The sequence below is a fragment of the Perissodus microlepis genome, chromosome 3 (genome assembly GCF_051167445.1).
Source record: "Perissodus microlepis isolate ML-2025 ecotype Zambia chromosome 3, ASM5116744v1, whole genome shotgun sequence".
Lineage (NCBI taxonomy): Eukaryota > Metazoa > Chordata > Actinopteri > Cichliformes > Cichlidae > Perissodus > Perissodus microlepis.
In genome coordinates, this window is record NC_140463.1 from 19764547 (window position 1) to 19781572 (window position 17026).

A 17026-nucleotide genomic window follows, 5' to 3' on the forward strand; every position below is an offset into this window, starting at 1 on the left:
TGGTACTGTATGACCAAACTGCACCGGTGGAGCTCCCCTGATGGCAGACAAAGACCTGATGAAGAAGGGCCATGAAGCCTGTTATTACAGGCTGATCAAGGTCTGATTGCAATAAAATGGTTTGACACTAAATGTGTCAACCTTCTAAACAACGGCTGTGGGTTCATGCGTCTTTCATCGGTGAAACGGAGGAGCAAAGAGTCCAATGCAAAGATCAATGCCCATCACTCATCCCTGTATATACAGGGAGTGCAGAATTATTAGGCAAATGAGTATTTTGTCCACATCATCCTCTTCATGCATGTTGTCTTACTCCAAGCTGTATAGGCTCGAAAGCCTACTACCAATTAAGCATATTAGGTGATGTGCATCTCTGTAATGAGAAGGGGTGTGGTCTAATGACATCAACACCCTATATCAGGTGTGCATAATTATTAGGCAACTTCCTTTCCTTTGGCAAAATGGGTCAAAAGAAGGACTTGACAGGCTCAGAAAAGTCAAAAATAGTGAGATATCTTGCAGAGGGATGCAGCAGTCTCAAAATTGCAAAGCTTCTGAAGCGTGATCATCGAACAATCAAGCGTTTCATTCAAAACAGTCAACAGGGTCGCAAGAAGCGTGTGGAAAAACCAAGGCGCAAAATAACTGCCCATGAACTGAGAAAAGTCAAGCGTGCAGCTGCCAACATGCCACTTGTCACCAGTTTGGCCATATTTCAGAGCTGCAACATCACTGGAGTGCCCAAAAGCACAAGGTGTGCAATACTCAGAGACATGGCCAAGGTAAGAAAGGCTGAAAGACGACCACCACTGAACAAGACACACAAGCTGAAACGTCAAGACTGGGCCAAGAAATATCTCAAGACTGATTTTTCTAAGGTTTTATGGACTGATGAAATGAGAGTGAGTCTTGATGGGCCAGATGGATGGGCCCGTGGCTGGATTGGTAAAGGGCAGAGAGCTCCAGTCCGACTCAGACGCTAGCAAGGTGGAGGTGGAGTACTGGTTTGGGCTGGTATCATCAAAGATGAGCTTGTGGGGCCTTTTCGGGTTGAGGATGGAGTCAAGCTCAACTCCCAGTCCTACTGCCAGTTTCTGGAAGACACCTTCTTCAAGCAGTGGTACAGGAAGAAGTCTGCATCCTTCAAGAAAAACATGATTTTCATGCAGGACAATGCTCCATCACACGCGTCCAAGTACTCCACAGCGTGGCTGGCAAGAAAGGGTATAAAAGAAGAAAAACTAATGACATGGCCACCTTGTTCACCTGATCTGGACCCCATTGAGAACCTGTGGTCCATCATCAAATGTGAGATTTACAAGGAGGGAAAACAGTACACCTCTCTGAACAGTGTCTGGGAGGCTGTGGTTGCTGCTGCACGCAATGTTGATGGTGAACAGATCAAAACACTGACAGAATCCATGGATGGCAGGCTTTTGAGTGTCCTTGCAAAGAAAGGTGGCTATATTGGTCGCTGATTTGTTTTTGTTTTGTTTTTGAATGTCAGACATGTATATTTGTGAATGTGGAGATGTTATATTGGTGTCACTGGTAAAAATAAATAATTGAAATGGGTATATATTTGTTTTTTGTTAAGTTGCCTAATAATTATGCACAGTAATAGTCACCTGCACACACAGATATCCCCCTAAAATAGCTAAAACTAAAAACAAACTAAAAACTACTTCCAAAAACATTCAGCTTTGATATTAATGCGTTTTTTGGGTTCATTGAGAACATGGTTGTTGTTCAATAATAAAATTATTCCTCAAAAATACAACTTGCCTAATAATTCTGCATTCCCTGTAATTAGCATAAGGGAGGAATTAAGCTTTCTGATATGATATTACACCTGTACAAGACAAGTTATAAGTTACGGAGATAGCACATTCCACTGTTCAGATAAATCCTTGACTTGAATAACTGGTCTACAAGAGGGACTGTGCCCTACCGGACCAGAAACCGATGGTTCTTAAAAGGTTTCCACCTGGCTGTGTCTGAACCAAGTTAACAAGCCAGCATCTAGAGTTGGACAACCATGATCCAGCTCTCCAAGACCACAGAATAAATGCTACACCCTAACAGTGTGTTCACACTGAACGCGATGGACGCGAACAAAACGCCCCAAACGCCCCTAATTTGACGCGCGCACATTCGCGTCTCAACGCGTGTCCAAGAAAAATCCATAGCGCGTGTGAACCGGAAATGTGGGAGGAATGTGGGAGGAAGTTGTGCCAGACCGGTATCTTTGCAAGATGGCAGCTGTCGAGCTAGCGCTTGAAGAGAGAGTCTCCCTTCTCTATGTACTGAGGAGAGCAGAGCAGCGGCGTAAAAGACGTCCTCGCCGTACCTGGGTCCATCAGGTCCTCCAGAGGCGTGAGCAGTTTGGTGAGTTTCACCATTTGCTCCAGGAGCTGCGCCTGGATGACGGCCGATTCCAGCGATATCACCGTCGGCCAGTTTGAGGACCTGCTTTCCCTCGTCAGTCCCAGCATCGCCCGCCTAGACACCAATTACAGGCGCTCAATCCCACCTGCAGAGCGCCTGTCCATCTGCCTGAGGTTAGTAAAAGTATTTAATACGGTAGTCTTTTATTGATACCTGTGCTAATATGCTAAACCATCCATTTATACACTGCTAACATGGATGTGCTATGCTAACAGTGAATGCTCTCGATGTTTCATCATCATCATCATCATCGTTTATTTGTATAGCACTTTAAGAACACACCAGGCAGACCAAAGTGCTGAACAACTACCAAATTAAAAATACCATAAAATCATTACATACAATAAAATAAATAAGAAGGTGTCAGTTTCCTACAGAGTTAAAAGCCAGGGAATAAAAATAGGTTTTCAATCTGGACTTAAAGACCTGCACTGATGACGCTTGTCTAATTTGGAGGGGAAGGTTATTCCAGAGCATCGGAGCCGCAATTGAAAAGGCACGGTCTCCTCTGCATTTCAGCCGCGACTTAGGGACCGACAGCAGCAGCTGCTCAGCTGAACGGAGCGAGCGAGGAGAAACATGTGGCTTCAGCAAATCAGATAAGTAGACAGGAGCCAGACCATTTAAAGATTTAAAAACCAATAAAAGGACTTTAAAACGAACCCTAAATTCAATGGGAAGCCAATGCAAGGAAGCCAGAACCGGAGTGATGTGATCGAATTTCCTACTACCGGTTAAAAATCGCGCCGCCGCATTTTGCACTAACTGCAGGCGTGACAAGGTGCCCGACCCGACCCCTATTAAAAGGGAATTACAATAGTCCAGACGTGAGGTGATAAAAGCATTAATAAGAGTTTCCAAATTGGGTTTAGAAAGGAAAGGCTTAACCTTCGACAGGCGTCTGAGGTGTTTACTGATAGCAAACTGTGGTACGGAGACGACTGTTTATAATATTTCTAGTGATACTCAGAAGCTCTCATCAAGTCCCGATTTAATTCGATTTATGCTGTTATCAGTGTTAGCAATGATAGCATGGCTGTGGTGTCACATCAATGTATGCGCTCGGTGTTTGCTGATATCAAACTGTAGCATTAGGACCACTGAGTTAACCTTTGTAGTGATACTCACTCCTTTTTATTTAGACCTGGTTTAATTCTGGGATAGTTGAATATTTGTATATAATCCCTGCAGCTGTCAGACTCTATAACAGGGGTCACCAGCCTTTCTTAAAACTGAGTTAGATAAAACTGAACAGTTTGGTTCATCTTTAGTTATATGGTTCTATCTAGCATATTCTATCTTGATAAGCTGTCTTATCACAGGTTAATTTTTCAAAAATATTAATGATTTAAGCAAGGAAAGGGCTACATGTCAACATACAACTCTTTATTTCTATTAATGTCTTACTTCATTCCTACCTGATTGACATGTTTAGGAATTATGAGTGATTGGCTCACTGTAGTGGCAAAAGTTGCTACCAATCAAATTATGATATGTTAAAGTTAAAACAAAACACAACTGTTTTAGATATTATCTAATATACATTTTGTAATTATCCTTATAATTACAAAATGTTTTATGTAAGATTTAAATTTTGTGATTTAAATCTGACATCACAAAAGTATTTTGGAATTTGAATAATGTATTTTGTAACTGCAGTACACATAATACTAATTTTGAACAATTTTGTCCAGGTTCCTTGTCACCGGGGACTCCTTCACGACCAAGCGTTCAGTTAGAGTCGGTGTGTCCACGGTGAGCCAGATCACCCCCCAGGTAGCGACGGCCATCTGGGACTGTCTAGTGGACGACTTCATGGCTGTGCCTTCACCTGGAGACTGGCGGTCCATCACAGAGGGATTCCAGGAGCGCTGGAACTTTCCTCTCTGCTGTGGAGCTCTGGATGGGAAGCACGTCCAGACAAAGGCACCCCATATATCATATAGGAGACACACACATTGATATACACTAAATATTTATTCCATTTCTTTTTTTGTGGTGCCCAAATTTATGCACCTGCTTGATTTTGTTTAAACAATTATTGCACACTTTTTTGTAAATCCAGTAAACTTATTTTCACTTCTCAAGTATCACTGTGTGTGTCTCCTGTATGATATATTTAACTGACATTTTTTATTGTAACAACCAATGATTTATACAGGAAAATAATGTCTATTAACAAGGTTGCCCAAACTTTTGCATCCCACTGTATTAGTATATTTTGTCATTAGTATAATATGAAATAAATTCTACATGTGTCAAGTCGTGTGCCAACATTTGCTGTGTAGTAGAACTGAGACATTAGTCATTATAAAAATTTATTTGAAATATTAAAATTCTCAAACTGAAAAACATTAAACATAAATATATAAAATATAAGTATTTACAGACAGACAGGAATAAAAAGGACCCAGCTGCTCTCCAGAGCAGGAACAAGGCTGAGGAGGAAATGCTCCATTGGAGACTGGTGTGGACTCTTCAGGGATACCAGGATGGCCAGCTCCTCCGCCGATGGACCGTCCTGGGACCCGTCCCTCATCTGCCTCGGAGCCGTCCTCCTCTGTGGGCCTGTAAAACAGCACAAAACACAAAGAAATGAGAAGGCTGCAGCTAGATTTTAATTTCAACATTGAAAAAAACAAAACAAAAGCAGGATATAATCAGATTGGTTGTAGATATTTAGTAAAGGTGATTACAAGGCAATCCCACAGAGTAAAAAGGTATCAGTGCTTGCTGTACATACCTGTGGGTGCAGCAGCAGGAGCTCAGGCATTGGGGAGCCAGGAGAAGCAACTGCTCTGCTGCAGAATCAGTTGGCTCTATCAATACAGCATTAAATGTTAACATGTTGAATATAATCAGAGAAAGTATATACAGTGGTCCCTCATTTATTGCAGCAGGGGTTCTCAGAATAACTAGCCCCTGGTCACGCACTTTATACACTGTTTTCCCCACACACATGAACATTGGTCACAGTTCTCACAATCGATTCTCAAAGTGCAAACCTTTGTAGATTGCAAAACGTAAAAGTATTATTATGCCGCGGTTTGTCTTCATCTGCCTGCCACTTTCGTGCGCCTTTTTCCCTCGCGGTGCAGGTGTCTATTTCCGAATGAAGGTCATAGTTATGGGTATTTTTGTGCTGTTTTTTCTATTGGACGTGATGGTTATCAAAACCAAACGTGATAAATTTGGCAAGCGCAGGAGACACGACACGGAGGAGATTTGTCAATCAGGCTGCAGAATGCAATGCTGTACGGTGCAAAAAAAAAAAGAAAAAGAAAATCAGCGAAAAAGCGAAGCAGTGGCGGATGAGCGGGACCACTGTGTGCTGTTTATTAATAAACAAAATATATTCCTATATGACAACATGCATAAAAGCAGAACGGTATTTGTACTTCAGTGGGAAAATAGCGGTGGCTTGCTAGCTTTTGTGCGGCTTCCCCGGGTCAGCGAAAACTTTCAAAAGAGAAATGAATGAACTTACCAGGTTGCCCGATCTCTTCACATATCTTCCTCCAAGCTCGGTCCTTTATATTCCTGTCTCGGTACAGAAAGCAGCTGGTGTCGTACAGCTCCGGGTTGTTTGCTACGGCGTTGATTAGCCTTCCCTTCCCTTCATTGAAGAATGAAGCCTTCATGAAGAAATGAAGGCTTTGGCTGGATCTGCCCCTTTGACCTAGGTTACAGCCACGTCACCAGGCTCCTGATTGGTTGTCGCGGCGCAATTTGACGCTGGAGTTCAGATTTTTCCAACTCGAGTGGTAGACGCGTAACGCGCGTATGCACAAAATGCAACACAAAAACTCACGCGCGTGGCTTTTTTCGCGAGTCAAATGCTCCAAACGCGCTAGACTGACGCGAGTTTCAGGCGTTTTGGCGTTTTCGCAACGCAAATCTGCTTCCGAATTTTCGCGGGAGCCGCAATCGCGGGTCATCGTGCCTTTCCATTGACTTTACATGTAAACCTGACGCTCTGGCCGCCTCTATCGCGTTCGGTGTGAACACACCGTAAGACCCCAACGACCAAAACCACAAGCAGATGTGCTTGATTTGTACTGTTTTTGTTTTATTTTTTTAAAAAAACAAAAATGATTTTGCACTGTAGCATTAAATCAGAAGTGGCCTGGATGTGAGTATTTTGTGATGTAGCACATTTTTCACATTTGCAGATTAGAAAACTATTATTTTGTTGTTTCATATATTACTTTCCTTTGATGGAATGAAAACAGCATGCCAGTGAACAAACATGTTTACTGGCATGCTGCTAGAAATAAACTGTACCCAATGCCCTGGATAGTTTTTGTTATTAATTTAATTATAATTTGGCCCTTTATTTGATTTTTTCAACTGTATTATCTAATGTACTTGTATTTGCATGAAATTTCATACTAAATGAAATTAAGTGACATCTCAACCCTTTGATAGAGATTAATATTTTTAAAAATATTGATTGTGGTAATTACTCACACAAATCAATAAGAAATGCAAACAAAAAATTTTTCCATTGCTTTTTTCTTGGTGTGGACCACAAAGGGTTAAAGGATCAGATTACATTTTTTTTAATTTCTCCCCAATATCTGACCCAGCAATTCAGGTCAGGATCAGACCGATACTATATATCAGATTGGTCCATCCCTAATCCAAAGTGTCCATCCATCCATTCGCTTCCGCTTATCCTTTTCAGCATATCCCAGCTGTCTTAGGGCAAGAGGCAAGGTACACCCTGGACAGTTCACCAGTCTGTCACAGGGCTAACACAAAGACAGAGACAACCATTTGTGCTCACATTCACACCTATGAGCAATTTAGTGTTCCCAATTAACCTATCCCCACTAACTGCATGTATTTGGACTGTGGGAGGAAGTTGGAGTACCCAGAGAAAACCCATGCAAACACATGACTTAAACATGCACAGAAAAACCCTGACCTGATGGTGGAATTGAACTCAGGACCTTCTTGCTGTGAGGCAACAGTGCTGCCCCACTGTGCTGCCTATATATTATGAATAATGCTACGACCCCCTCTGCTAGGCGACAGGAGGAGAGTAACATACACAAGCCCCCACACGAAAACTGAGTAAAATAAAAGGTTTTATTGCAAACTTTAAACAGAAAATCGACTGGGCTGTTCAACAGACCACTGGGCAACCAATTGATAAAGACAAAAGAAACAGAAAAAAAAACAGTCAAGAGTAAAAGCTAAGGGTTAACTAAGGTAAGCTATTGTCAGAAAATAAAAACTAAGGGTTACCTATAGCAAGCCAGCAACACAAGACTCTAATAAAACTAAGTTCAGATGTATACCAGGTTTAACAAAGAAAGTGCAACACTGCGAACAGGTTTAGCTAGTGATGGCCCGCTTGAAGCTGACGCTCCGGAGTGTGTGTCGAAAAAAACAACACACTGGCTCAGAAGCACTGTGTCGAGGCTTGCTTCGTTTGGCAAAAGTCACGTGACCAGTGACGTCCGAAGCTTCATTACGCACATAACTGCTTCGGTACCTGATTCAAATGGATATAAGGAAGTGAATCATTCACGGGATTTGTGGAGTGTGTTGATGGTGACAGATAGCAAACAGGTGATCATTCCACTGACAGATATGGAGCCAGCGAGGAAGAGACGTTCTGGCGTGTGGGAATATTTTGAGTTGATTTTGCTCAATTTATTTTATCTGCAGAAGTGAAAAACTTGAAATGTCCAAAATCATCTTTTCATAATGTAAATATCATTACAGTATATGACTTTAGAAACACTTCCATGTGAATTAAAGCTAATAAAGACTAAAAAAATTTATTTGACACTATACGTAAATTACATTGCTGCACATTTTAGAAAATCATTTTGTTTATTGTTTTTAGGTGATAGTCTCCAGGACCCAGGAAGACCATATACCCGCATATCTACCAACTTGCAGTGCAGTTTCTGCACCCCAGCCTCTTCTGTTCCATGCAAGAGGATTTTCTCTAGGGCAGGAGGAATTATTTCTAGGAAAAGAAACAGACTCGGCCAGCGCACAGTAAAACTAATCCTCTTTTTAAATAAAAATAACAAAAGGGCTACCTTACATAGATCATGTTTTTACTTTGCAAGTTCATGATTAGGGGTGGGTTTTGATTATCGATTTTCTGATTACAATCGATTCTAAATTGAATAAAGTGATATTGATTAATTAAAATCCTGAGTCGATTTGTAAATAAAACGTTATTTTGCCTGAAACGCCAGCATCTCAGGTTAAACCTCACAAAATTTCGTCAAACACCAAACAGCTAAAACAGTAAATGGGAGCAGGTTTACGGATTCTGCATACAAATGTAAACACATAGCGCGGACCCGACGCGTAAGAATCAGATTTTGATGTGTCGGCGGGTCCGCGCTGTGTTTACCTTTTTTTTTTCCGCTAGCTTCTGCAGCTGCAGGTTTCTTATCTCTCTGTTTAGATCTCTGATTAAGTCTCACAAGTGTCAGCTTTATTTTAATAGATACAAAAATATGGATATATACTAATATTTCTGACTGTCTGAGGCAAAACTTTCCAGATTCCAATCGAATTGAACCGGATCCTGTATCGAATCAAAATGATTCTACAAATCAGTGACGATACCCAGCCGTACTCAGCCCCCTAAGCATTTTCCCTTTCCAGTTCACAATCAATCCTACCCCTCGGTCAAAAATATATATAGGACAATTGGCCTAATCTAATATTTTGTATAAACATACCTGTCCAGCTTTCCAGTGAAAAATTCTGATTCTGATCTAACCAATCAGCCACGAGTCCTAGCACACTTAAAATAAAAAGGCATTTCTCACTCCCAAGGCTCAGGGCCATAACAATAATATATAGTCATCTCAACATATAATACCTGTTACACAGATGAGAGAAAGTGAGAAAAAGAGGCTGGATGGTGAGTTCCATTTACTCAGATCAGCAGAGAGAGCGGCATATGCGCTTCGAATTCATTAAAATAGCTCAATAAAAACTCTTCTGTGTCATGTTCCTTGGTCTGTGACCCAGTGTTTGTGTCTTCTGGGTTAATTTATATCATTTGATTTAGTACTTTCCATGCTTGTGTTTCCTTGCCTACCATTTTTTTCACATGTAGTCATGTTAAGTTCTGTCTTAATGTTTATTCATCTGTTTCCCAGTTGTGTCTCTCTCTCTGGTCAATGTGTTCCATGTGTCACCTCTAGTCATCCTTCTCTTTATGTTCGTTTATCGGCTGTGTCCGTTTTCTATGTTCTCTTTCTTTCTCCCCAGTCATATGTTCTCATTTCTATTCGTACACAGTCCCTGCGTCTCAGCATGTGTCTCATGTTTCCTGTTGTATTTTGTCTTGTCCTGTGTTCAGTGTACTCAGTTTTGAGCACAATCTAAACACAAATTATTCTCATAACAAAAGGAATCACAAACCCACAGTGAAACTCAAGACGCAGGGATTATGATACTATAACTGTTTTAATATATGCTCAGTGTGTTCTGACATTTTAAAAATAAGCAAGACTTGCTCTTAAAATCAAATATATAAATGTTGCTCTAAAACAACTTGGTGCAGTTTTGCCTCTATAGCATCAACTTTAGACAAAAAAATGATTCTAGCATCTTATTGTACTTCCTCCTGAACCAGACACTGCTACCTGTCTCAGTAATAAAAGTTTACTCAGATTTAAAAATGGCAAAAGGTGTTCTCAGTCAAAACAAAACAATTTTTGAAACCAAGCCTCACCTTAAGTGTTTGCACAAAAAATGCAAAATGGATGTAAAATAGGTAAATGCGACCACTGAGTTGAAATATACAAACTGACAAGACTGAACAACTACATGTAAAGTTACTTCTTCTTATTTGTTGTATTCATTCTCTATAATGAAACCAATTTAAAGCTTGCCAAATGTCTACCATGAATGTGTTTCACTTTGCAGCTCATTGCCTTGTTTTTCTCTTGGACAACTATAATTTGACTATAGTCATACTCGTGACTTTGGGTGACACACCTACGTTGTTAGACTGGTTAAATGAGTTTCGCGTGTCACTGTTATTACTTACGGTAAGTTTATAATCAGCTAGTTTGGTTTTAGTTTCACTTGATAATGTCCACTAACTCAAATCTTTATCCGATTTCACCACCAAATAAAATACCTGTCCTTCACTCTCTGGTTTCATAATTTTTTATACTCAGCTAAGTGTGGTTTAACTCTTTATGTTGCATTAACAAACCCAACTGTCCCACCTGGCTTCCTGTTAAGAATGGAGCGAGCTTACATCAGCCAATGTGTCTCTGTGTTTACTTTGGTTTCACTTCATTTATCCTGTTGTTTCTGTTTTTTAGTGAGTTTGGCATCACTTATTTAGTAGTAGGTACTTTTAGATTTGCAAATGTTTTTGATAGTTTTTTTCTTCTTTTGATTTATTTAATTTGAGCTACAGGAGCAGAAAATGTGATGCTGTCTAACTCTATAGGCACGATGAGTCCATATTTATTTATCACAGCATACTTAAAACAAATGGTTTATAATCAAATTAGTTTTCATCTAAAAAAGGTGAATAGTAAATCTGAATTTTGACACCATAGACTACTTCTGAAAGCTAACTCTGAAACACAAGTTTAAAATACATAAAGACAGTACATTCACCTCTAGATCAGACACTGGTCAAGATGGAAGTAAACGAGAAAAGACCATTCAATAAAGGAAGATATTTGTAAATGTTTGCAATGTTTGGTTAATTTTTATGATCTGCAAAGACAAAAAAAAAGTATTTCTACAGAGAACGAAATTTTTATTTAATAGTCCGTAGTTTGTGTTTTTTTACCTGATAAGAATCTGTTTTACTTATCTTAAGACATTGAATCAAACATCACAGAACAAAATAAGCAAAATACAAAGTGAACATGATCTGATCTTTGAAAACAAAAGCAAACATATAAGTGAACTGAATGGGTGAATGGATAAAGAAAGTGAAACTGGCTAATTAAAAAACAAAAGCTTTTGGCAGAGAACCAGTCTGTCAGGTAGTGGTCATGTGAGCACAAGGACTGGGTTTATATCCCACCCACCAACCTGTTCTCCTCTCAGACATCGTTTCCCTCATGTCAGGAGCTCCAACACCTTCACACCTTCAGCCGCTGTTCGTCTCAGTGCCGTAAGTGTTATCCAGCTTTGTTCATTCTTTCATCCCGGTTCCGTCCACGGATCACTCGTAACACTGGTTCTGAAGCCGAGATCAGCGCACCGGGTCTCACTAAAGTAACTGCCTCTTCCAACCAATCGCCAGCCTTCGAAGTGTTTGGGTCTTGAGGCTACACGGGCAACATTTATTAATAATAATCCGCGCGCGTCATCCCCATCGTGACACAGTCAGGATAGTATTTGAATATGAACCATTAAAGAAATGAAACCACAGTGTACATAATGAAAGAAGAGGACAAAACAGCAATACACACACTGGTCTTTACTGGCTTTTTTGTGTCCACAGCTCCTTTATATTAGTGTGTATTTTCTTTTTATTTGAATTTTTTTTTTTCTTTTTCCTTCATTTAAAAAAACATATGAACAAATTATACAAAATATTGAGGTATACTGAAGTTATAGCTAAGGGCCTGGAAAATAATCTAATAATCTAATATAAACAGAGAAGCAGCACAAAAAAATGCCATTTTAATGTTCTTTATTTCTTAACATAGCTCATTTTTTAAAAAGTAAAAGATTTTAAGAGCAAATCAAAGTACATATAGTGAAGGTTACACAGACCCCCTATGAGAAAGAGGTTCTGCTTTAAAATTTGAGAGTAACATGTAGAAAGAGATTGGATTCCAGGGCCGTACAGAGATGTTTCCTTCAAACATCAGAAATAAACATAAAGTGAAGGTTTTTATTTTTTTTTGGTTTAAATTATTGTCACAAACATCAACTCAAAAGTAAGTTTTCCTTGTTGTTAATTTTTGCATCTAAAGTTATGCCCAGTAGGGAAATTCCACTGCAACTTCATAAACCTTGCAAATATTGGTTGAATATGATGAAAGTGACTCTTCAGGTTGGCAGTTTTGTTTTGTTTAAAAAATAATCATAATTTTACAGTTTCCTGGAAAAGAAAGACACCAGTACAATGACATAAGTTCTGCAAAATCCATACAAAATAAAGGTGATAAAAATAAAAAAAATAAAATATAATTAATAATTAAAATAAAAAAATACAAAAATTAAAAATGAAATGTAGGCAAATACAGACCTTAGTAATTGTCTTGTTGTGGTATAATGCCATGTGGATTATGTAAGGAGGGGTTTTTACTGTCTAACTGATTAATTTGCCAAAAGAAAAGACAAAACACACAGAGTTAAAGACTTTTAACAGATTTTCCTAAATATTTCCTACATATCTTTGAGTGATTTCTGTAATAAGCAAAATCTTTGTCGTGAAGTCACTTTGATGGAGTCACCGTGAGCTTGAGCTCTACAAATAATTCCTTCCTGGTGTTCTAGGCCTACTGGAATACTTCCTGCTTTCAGTCAGGCTGTAAACATTCAACCAGAAACTACGTCATGCTGCTGCACCACCTTTTTCAACAGCAAATAAATGTGATCTCTCTCTGACCTTGATGTGTTGAAAAAGAGGAAACAAAACAGCCGATAAGGGAAGAGAATTATTCTGCAGCATCAAATAAGTAACGACTATTCAACTTATTCATTGTTGAGAGACATGGCCAGTAAGTATATTTTACATCTTTCATATTCATTTAATGTTCAGACGCATTTCCCTGTGATAAATCTGATTTTAATATGAACCTAACCCTGTTTTACTTTTTTTTTTTAAATGTTGTTCTTATATTTAATTCCCTCAATTTATCTTTTATTACTACGTCTAGCATACAGGAGTGTAGATATATTACATTTTCTTCTTGGTGAAGGATAAATCTATATCTTCTTAATATCCAATTTACAATCAGAGGGCACAGTGTCAGTGTTATGAAATACGTTTTTTAATGGGACCAGACATGAATAATGTCTCTGTGATGTTCTGTGACAGATGAACCTGAGCTCAGGATGGCGCTTGTTGGGAAAACGAGAGTTGGGAAGAGTGCAGCAGGAAACACCATCTTAAGGAAAAGAGCTTTTGAAACTATGAGACTTCCTGCTGTAGCGGCACCAGTGACTCTGAGGAGAGAAGAATAGTTTTATGGACAAACACTGGCTTTAGTTGATACTCCAGGCCTGCTCCATCCCAATCAAGATCAAGATGAGGTGAAGAGGAACATCACCAACTGCATCACATTTGCTGCTCCGGGTCTACACGTGTTCTTGGTTGTGATCGATCCAAACAGATTCATGGAAAATGATAGAAGAATAATGAGAACCATTCGGCAGATATTTGGAGAACACCTAGCACGTTTCTCTTTGCTCTTGTTCACCCATGGAGACATTCTGGAAGCTCAGGAGCGCTCCATTGAAGAAATAATCCGTGAAAATCCATCTCTCCGTTCTATCATTCATCAGTGTCATGGAGGATATCATGTTTTAAATAACAATGATGGGGATCTCACTCAGGTCTTAGAGTTGCAGAGGAAGATACACATGCTGGTTCAGAGAAATGGAGGACGATACAACACTGATGAGATGCTAAGAGAGCCCAATCTGGGAAATGTTATGGCCACCAGTTTCGCCATTGGTGTTCTTGTTGGTCTACTGGGACTGGGAATACTTGCAGTGCGAAAGTAGGAATGTGTTACAACATTTTATCAGTATCTCTGATATTAATATTTGATATCATAGAAATCCATACATGTAGAATGCATACTTCAGACCTGTGTCATATGTCTGTTTGAACTTTAGGCTTGTTTTACATTTACATTATTAATTCATACTTTAAATGTTTAGGGTCATAGGCTGAGGTCCATTATTAACACTAAATGGTTAAATGAATGGACAACATGATTTCAGGGAATAACCATGTTATGGATATACTATCTTACATCAGGCTGGACATCATGTTGTTGGGGTTGTTCAGCTTCAGCTTATTAATCATGTATAGATTTTATAAACTGTCATTTTTTCAGTTTTTTAATGAATAAAACTGTTAACAATTTTTTCTCATTATAGATTAGGAGCATCTTAATTTCATTCATCGTGTGATTTACAGAATTTCTCAGACTATGAGAGTACATACATACATACATATATATATTCAAATACTATTCAAATACAAATAAAAATGTGTTGGAGAGATTCAAGAGTCAATTCAGTCTAAATTTATTCACAGCTTTGAATGAACAATGACCCTAAACATAAAGCCAGGGCAACAATGGAATGGTTTAAAACAAAACACATCCATGTGTTAGAAAGGCCCAGTCAAAGTCCAGATCTAAATCCAATCGAGCATCTGTGGCAAGATCTGAAAACTGCTGTTCACAAACGCTGTCCACCAGATCACAACAAAGAGGTAAACAAAAAAAAGGTAAAAATAAAGAGAGAAACTAACTAACAATTACATTAATGAATAGAAAACACACACACAAATTGTTACATGTGAAATTATTTTTGGAAAGAATCAGAAGTGAGACAGTTTGAATCCAGAGCTCAGTGAAAAGATGCATGAATTAAACCTGATTATAAAATACATACGCAATGAAGACACGCTTACACTTACATACATGACATAAATTGGTATTTCTGACCGGAAAAAGAGAAATGGGTCGTTTAAGCACTCATGATAATAATGAAAATGTCTCAGTTTTGTTATTTTCAGGTGCAAAGACCTGGATCAATTTTCCACATGCAGCGGTCGGAAGAAAGTTATAGGTTAACATCACTGGAAATGTTCAGGCAAGTTTCTGGTTGAATTGTTCACAGCGCCATGTGTTACTAAACCTCACCAGCAAGCTCTAACTCCTGGCTGAAGACAAGGGATGCTGTTATTTAAGGTGGGAAATCAAAAGTTGGGTTAGCAAACTTGGGAAAGAGAAAACTAACGGCTTAAGTGGGAAAATTGTGATGGAGTCTGAAACACTGCAAAAAGAAACATATGCAAATTCACATACACAAGCAGAAAATGCATTAACCTTACAAGGACAAGCTCATGAAGATTAATGCATAGACATTGATTAAACCTGGCTAAGAACACAAATCAAATAATGAAATGACACTGCAAAAAGAAACATATACAAAATCACACACACAAACAGAAAATGCATTAACCTTTTAACCACGAGAGAGCTCATGAGGATTAGACAGCATGTTGAGCATGTGAGTCTGTTTATTAGTGTTAAACTAGTGTGAACACACTTAAACCCTGAAGTTGAAATAGCTCGGGAAAGAGAGTGACGTTGGTGAAAATAAAAGTGATTAAAAGCTTAAAGTAGTTTTAAAATAGTGAATTGGAAGTGCTCTTGTGGCGATTGAGCAAAACAACTAATTACTCTAGGAAGAAAATAAAATAATTTAATAATGTGGTGAGATTTAAATATGCCTTTCTCCTGTCACGGTAACTTGTTGAGATATGACTCAGTATGCAAATTAGCTGAAGTGAGTGGTGACAAAGAAGCTTCCTGTGTGTCTGTGTGTCAGAGGCGTCAAATGGAGGAAATATAGCAGAGACTGAAGAGGATTACTTTATAATTTATAATTTAGTGATGATAAATCGTCATAACGTGTGTAGAAAGGGTTCAATGAGAATATCAAGGGTGTGCAAAACTGTGCAGCTTTTGACAAGATTTTTGGTGTATTGAACGGGTGAAATTATGTCAGTTGACCTGAGAGTGTCAGGATCCTGAAGAACCGGTGGCAAAACTTTTCTGTGTGTAAGATGTTTGAGGTTGTTGTTTTAGTGATGGGTTGATTCTGTCGGTTAGGTTTGGGTTGTTTTCTTATTTTAATAGAGGGAGTTTTATTAAACATGGACATGTATTAGAGGGGCCCATTATTTTTGTAACAGTGCACTTAGAAAACCTGTCAGGTGATTTTGTTTTGTGCTTTGATGAGCTAATAATTAGCTCTCTTTTTCTAATTTTTGTTCTAAGCAGGCCTGGAAGTGAGTGAATTAACAGCGCTGCAAAAATTTCCGGGAGAACAAACATAAGGTGAGCTTTCCAGATTACAATGGGTGGAGGAAAGGCTACCTGTGGGGACCTGATCAGGTTGTAAGTCCCTGTCTAAAAGGATTGCCGCGAGCCAATCCAGTCCAAGAGCATAAAGAACTATTTTCCTACAAAACAAAATAAAACAAATGAATGAGCTCATGTTGCTGAGGGTGGAGAATCTAATTATTTTTGCGGGAGTCTCCACTATCAGCAATATCTCGTGTGAATGTATCTGGTGTGAATGTGTGTGACTGGACCAAGGTTAGGATGAATAAATGTGGACAAACAATTTACCATGCCGGCAAGAGAAAGGGGATGCTTTGCTTTGCTTTGCTTTTGCCATGAGCAGGAGGAGTGGGAGACTTACTTTTGGGGATGCTGATTTTGGGTTACTGGTGTTGGCTTTAAATGTCCCAAATCCTTTGCCAATATAACTAAAGTCTCCCAGCAGCCCTCCACGAGTGCTTTTCGCACGAACATCCACCTCAGCGCTGCCAGTAGCTTCAAATCCAACC

General features: G+C 39.0%; 1 protein-coding gene across 1 annotated transcript; it reads left to right on the forward strand.

The window, feature by feature from the left end:
• Positions 1-2107: 2107 nt before the first annotated feature.
• Positions 2108-4710, forward strand: LOC146390414 (uncharacterized). The gene is made up of 2 exons (XM_084923497.1): positions 2108-2561; positions 4143-4710. Exons 1-2 carry the CDS (start codon positions 2425-2427, stop codon positions 4408-4410), a joined length of 405 nt encoding a protein of 134 aa, XP_084779623.1. The 5' UTR covers positions 2108-2424; the 3' UTR covers positions 4411-4710.
• Positions 4711-17026: the final 12316 nt, after the last annotated feature.